The sequence below is a fragment of the Rhinatrema bivittatum genome, chromosome 8 (assembly GCF_901001135.1).
Source record: "Rhinatrema bivittatum chromosome 8, aRhiBiv1.1, whole genome shotgun sequence".
NCBI lineage: Eukaryota > Metazoa > Chordata > Amphibia > Gymnophiona > Rhinatrematidae > Rhinatrema > Rhinatrema bivittatum.
The window spans coordinates 162,424,717-162,430,635 of record NC_042622.1 but is presented as its reverse complement, the minus strand read 5'-3'; the positions used below and the strand labels follow the sequence as shown (position 1 = coordinate 162,430,635).

Here is a 5,919-nt window from a genome sequence, read left to right as displayed (position 1 = left end):
CCACACCCATGCCCAGGCCCAACCCATGCCAATGGATGGGGGGGGCTGAATCCACAGGGCTCGCACCACGGGCTCTGCAGACTTTTGTAATATTTTGCCGTACTTTTGTCTGAAGGCTACATCTGGTTCTTAATGAGGGTCATTTTCAGGCAGCCTGCCTAGGCTAAAGGCTGCAATTACTTTTTACCCACAGACTTTATCCAGAATTTTCAACCAGATTTATGCACATAAATCAGCTTCGAAAATGTTGTGAGTATGCAGAATCAGTGCCAACATGCGCACAAAGTGACACCCGATCCTGAGCAGGCATGCATTCATACATTAAAAAATAAAAAGAGGGAGGTCGTTTTCAAAAAGTTTTACGTGCATAAATGGGCTTTTGAAAATTCACTCCTAAGCGTATAAATCATGACTCCACCCACCAGAACACCTCTTTGTAGAGTTCGTAAAAGTTTTTTAAATTGAGTTTGTGGTTATTATCTATAGATGTTTTTATTATTTTATGTTGTAATACTTATATTGAATTTAATGATGTTTTGTTTTTAATCATTTAACATTTTTAATTGATTTTATTTATATTTATGCTGTGAACCATTATGATTGTTATCAGAATATTGGTATACAAAATAAAATTAAATAAATAAATATACATGCCCAAAATCACTTTGCATACTTTTACATGCACAATGCCCCAGTTAATTATTAAAGGACCATTTACATGCATAATACCAGATTTTATGCAATAAATGTCTTGGGAAATTACCCCCAGTGTGTGCAGATTTGGGATATTGCAAGAACATTCACACTTCCTCCTATATTTGCACATATAGGCCTGACTTAGTGTCCTTTGTTATCACATAACTGAGAACACAACTTATGCATTTCCATTCTACAGTATTTGAAATATTATACAATAAGAAAATCTGACCTTAATGCTTCTCTCTTCTTTTATTCAAACAGGGGGCTATGTGAAGCTGTTCCTGGTGCTGCTTGGACTGGAGATTCATTTCGCAGCGTCTTGCCCTGTGAACTGCGTGTGCTACCCTTCCCCCATGACAGTCAGCTGCCAGGCTCATAACTTTGCTGCCATTCCTGAGGGCATCCCGGAGAACAGCGAGAGGATCTTTCTCCAGAACAACCAGATCACAATACTCCTTCGAGGTCACTTCACTCCCTCGCTGGTCACTTTATGGATTTACTCCAACAACATCACCTTTATAGACCCGGCCACCTTTGAGGGGTTTGAGCATCTAGAGGAGCTCGACTTGGGTGACAATCGCTACCTAAGAGCCTTGGCTGCGGAAAGTTTTCAAGGCTTGTCCAGACTCCATGCTTTGTATTTATATAAGTGCGGGCTCAGTTCCTTGCCCAGTGGAATATTTAATGGCCTTCATAACTTACAATATCTTTACCTGCAAGACAACCACATAGAGTTTCTCCAGGATGACATCTTTGTTGACTTGGTCAACCTTAGCCACCTATTCCTCCATGGGAATAAGCTATGGAGCCTGCATCAGAACACATTCAGGGGACTAATCAACCTGGACAGGTTACTGATCCACCAAAACCAGCTCCAGTGGGTTCACAGGCGGGCCTTCCATGATCTCAAAAGGCTGACTACCCTCTATCTTTTCAACAACAGTCTCTCTGAACTTCATGGCGAATGCCTGGCTCACCTTTCAGCACTGGGGTTTCTCAGGCTGAATGGGAACCCTTGGGATTGTGACTGCAAAGCCAGGTCACTCTGGGACTGGCTCCGCAGGTTTCGAGGCTCCAGCTCCAGCATAATCTGCGAGTCCCCCGATGGAATGCAGGGGAAGGACCTGAAGGCCCTCAAGGCAGAGGACTTCAGGGACTGCTCAGGATCCGAGTCCCTCCATCAGATTAAAACGCACACTTTCAGCACAGCGGACAGGATGGCCCACAAGGATCACCACTCCCACCACTCCTCTAAAGAGAAGGCAAAGGGGAAGGATTTGGAACACGACTTACCCAACATTGAGCCAGCCGCCCCCCCAGCCTCCCGCCCAGGCTATAGGAAGCCTGGGAAAAACTGCACAAGTCAGAAGAGCCGCAACCATATCTCCAAACCGGCATCCCTGGGGCCCAGGAAGGGCATGCATGACCTGCAGGATTATGTGCCAGATTATCAGCACAAATTCAGCTTTGACGTAATGCCCACAGCCACTCCAAAGCGGAAGGCCAAATGTACTCGCAGGACCCCCATGAAATCCCCCAGCGGGGTCCAGCAGGCAGCTGGCAATGGCAGCGCAAGTCTAAAGATGTCTTTGTTAGCCTTTCTCCTGGTATTAGCAGCCATCATACGCTGAGCCAGGCTAACCAGGGGGACAACTCTGCACTGCCATCACTATACAAAAAGGACCATTTCTGTTCTTCTTCTTTTGTTGTAAATGGAGAATTTGAGGTAGAATGAAAGAAAAGAAAGTGGTTATGGGCTTTCCATGGTCTCCATACAGATTGACGGATTATACATACCAACTATACAGAAAAGCAGATAGCAGGGGGGCATTAAAAAGCACCGGCACATGCTTTTTTAGCAGCTCTTACTAAGCATCTATAAGAGACAACTTTTTTTTACATTAAAAAGATAACAGTAACGTGATCGAATACTACACTATAAATCACTGGAAAAATGGGGACAATAACCGAGCTTTATGGGAAACCCTGTTCTGTGAATGATTTGAGAAACCCTGTGATTACTGAGGGGAGCACAGGTGTAAAAAAAAACAAACAAAAAAAACCATGATCACCAAATAAGCCTACATCTTTTATCTGAACTTGAACGAATATAAGTCAGAATGCAGATGGTTATCCCAGCTCTCCAGGCCAAAGTCGGTCACCAGACAATCGAAAATTCCTGAATAACTCAGGCCTATCTATATCTATAGATATAGATATGTACACAGCCACCAACCCCTAATATAGCAGGGCTTGACTGCAGGACTAGGAGTAGCCAGCCACCAAAGGAAAGGTCAATATTACATGGGTGGAAACTTTACAGAAGAAAGAAGATGCCTAAAGAGGGTGCATTGGTTTTGTAACTTGTATTCACTTCTATACGTTAACAATGGCACAAGGTTGCTCCACTGTACCACAGTTATCAAAGTGTATGTCTTAAAAATGTTTATAAATACAAAACTATATCTGCAGAAACAAAAGATTGTACTGTTGAATTTATAGAGAGGCGAATGCTATTTGTTTTTGTCTAGAAAACGGCAATGGTGACCACACAGCTTCCCGCAGCATAGGGCAGGACCAATGAGCGAGGCAGTACAAAGGACCAGTAACAAGGGTGACCCTCTGGCTGCATGGCCTCTAGGGACAGGCTGAGCACATTCAGGTTTTACTCTTTCGTTCGCAGAGATTTGTAGCTCCATTTTCTTAAGAAATCGGATTTACAAGTCCCTGCATGCCATGGGTAAAGCACCAGGACTGGATCAGCCTCTCTCTCTCCTCTAAGCCATCATAGAAAAGTAGAAGGTGGGAGACAAACTCATTAGAAACATCAGATCTACCAGGATTAATTTCAAAGCATACCTCTAAGTGTGCACAGCCTATGAGAAGAGAGAAGTCCCAGCAGACAAGAGACTCGGCATTCTTGTCTTATTGGCGTGCAAAATAGTGCGGCAACAACTCTCTAACTGGTCTAAGGTTCTGACTTTAGTGCAGTGGTCTGGGGTGGCCTATGGGCTTATTATCCACTAGACTTGTCCCTGACACCAGAAGCCTCAACTAGCAATTTTATGCTCACCTAGCTCGGCAGACACCAATGTGACAGAGCTTGGAGGCTGTAGAGACAGAATCCTCAGTGCTTACGATCAGGTAGAATAACTGTAGAGTGGCTAGAGGATTTATTTTCATAATTAGAAAGAATTTGGGAGGGTATCAAAGCAGGGGGCAAAACTGACTGAATACTTTGCTCAAACACAGGCAGTAAAAATGACTCAAGATTTTACAGATGGACTCCGAGTGTTATACAGACAGAAGGGAGATTCTTTTTTTGCACACACAATAAATGTTAATTTCCCTTCAGGGAAAAAATGTGAATGGATTAAAAAAACAGACAAATAAAACAATAAAAAGAATCTTGCATAAACAAAATCTGGTTGTTTTTTTTTTAATTCTCTGATAAAGGCTCTTTGGGATTTTCTGGGGGTTGGAAAGATCATGGGAGAGAAAATGCTAAAATACTGATGGGAGAATAACCCCAGTCTCCTACTAACCTTCAATAAACTCCATTTCACTTTGTTCTTGGGGGTCAATGTTACCTTATTTCTCCGTCTATGATGCTCAGCTTTGTTTTACCTCAAGGAGGAATATTTTCACTGCAGCTGAGTAGTGCAACATCAAAAGCAGAAAAGAGGTCTGAAGCCCATAGTCAGACACTGGGCTTTCCTTCACACCTGGACTAAGGGACTCGGGATTCTCACACCAAGGGCACAAGAGCAAAGGCATCTCAGGCCTCCCCTATACACCCCCCAACCTTTCTTCAATTACATGGCAGGGCAGGCAGGGGGATTTCCCCGGGTAAGCAGGAAGTCTTCTCGCCCTCAGCCTCCCAGTTTCACAAGGTGGGGGGGGGGGGGGGGGCGAGGGAGGGATGGGAAGGAAACAAAGGGATTCTGCCCACAGCTGACCTGCGGATCTTGACCTTGACCTTTGAGAATCGGCTTGCAGGTCCTTTCCCCTCCCCAAACTATTAGAAATGGCCCCTTTAATTTGTCCTTCTGAGGCCACCTGTTCCCAAGCCCCTACACTCGCCTTTCTTTGCCAGCAAGAGTGCTCCTGAAGGATTCACATCTCGCACCTCCTGATCCGTGCAAGGGTTAGCATTAGCAGTGGGACATCTTCAGTAGCGCTTAACACAATCATGGCAATTTTCTTTACCTACGTAGGGAGGGCTCAAGACTCGCCTGCATGCAGAAGGACCTGCAGGTTTTAGCCCAAATTTTCAAAGCGGATTTATGCACGTCAGTGTGCATGCACGTTTCCACCGTCCAAAATCAAACGTGTGCCCGTCCATGCCCTCGCTGTGCCAGCTCCTGCCTCTCGCCAGTGCAGACTGAGCTACTTCTGCACGCACAGCTCCCAGCCGTTTTTCTAAAAGCACACTTACGTGCAGTTTTATGCATGTGAACGCTTTGGAAGATCAGGCCCTTAATGCATAAGAGAAAATGAAAGAAGAGAGACATTTGGTAAAAGGTCATTAATATTTCCTGCTATTCCAAGGGTCTTGGGAAAGGCCGGTGTTATGGTATTAGGCACTCCTGGGAAACCCTTCAGCCTGGCACCTCCGCCCCATCAGAAAAAAATAACTTTCAGGCCCTTAGGCCCCCCTCCCTCCTGAGATTTTGATAATTAAACTGAATATCACCGCTCACGGGATAATTCTGAAAAACATTTAACTGGACATTGGACTTTTAAATATTAAACTTTGCTCTGGTGTGTGTGTGTGTGTGTGTGTGTACAGACTCGCACATGTCAGAAATCATGTCAGTATCTGATGAACATATCATCTGTGATGTTTGGGGGGTAGAATGCAAATAAAATCAAGATATATACATAGATGTATACATTAAAAGAAATCCATACACATTGGCTAAAGATAATCTCTGAAATGGCTGCCTGGGCTGAATTAGGATGCTTCCCCTTGCCATATTAAGAAAAAAGTCAAATTCTAATATCGCCTCCGTTGACAGACACTTCGTGAACCAACACAAAACACCGCAAAAAGACATTCAGCCCCTCTACCTCTATAGCAAGCTGACCATACACGACTGTTTTACTAGAACTGCATCCACTCTTTGGCACCCTTCCCCCACCACCAGAAGCTGCTTCGCCCTATACGACTGTCTGGTTTGTGTAATGGCTAAGCTGGCCCTGTTTGTGGGTTCCTAA

At 44.5% G+C, this 5,919-nt stretch overlaps 1 protein-coding gene across 1 annotated transcript; it reads left to right on the top strand.

Moving 5' to 3' along the window:
* The first annotated feature begins 932 nt into the window (after positions 1 to 932).
* RTN4RL1 (reticulon 4 receptor like 1) lies at positions 933 to 4,062 on the top strand. The gene has a single exon (XM_029613521.1). The coding sequence runs from the start codon at positions 933 to 935 to the stop codon at positions 2,328 to 2,330; it is 1,398 nt and encodes a 465-aa protein (XP_029469381.1). The 3' UTR covers positions 2,331 to 4,062.
* Positions 4,063 to 5,919: the final 1,857 nt, after the last annotated feature.

Coding starts and splice junctions, on each gene's coding strand:
- RTN4RL1 (XM_029613521.1), top strand. CDS start 933: ATGCTTCTCTCTTCTTTTATTCAAACAGGGGGCTATGTGAAGCTGTTC.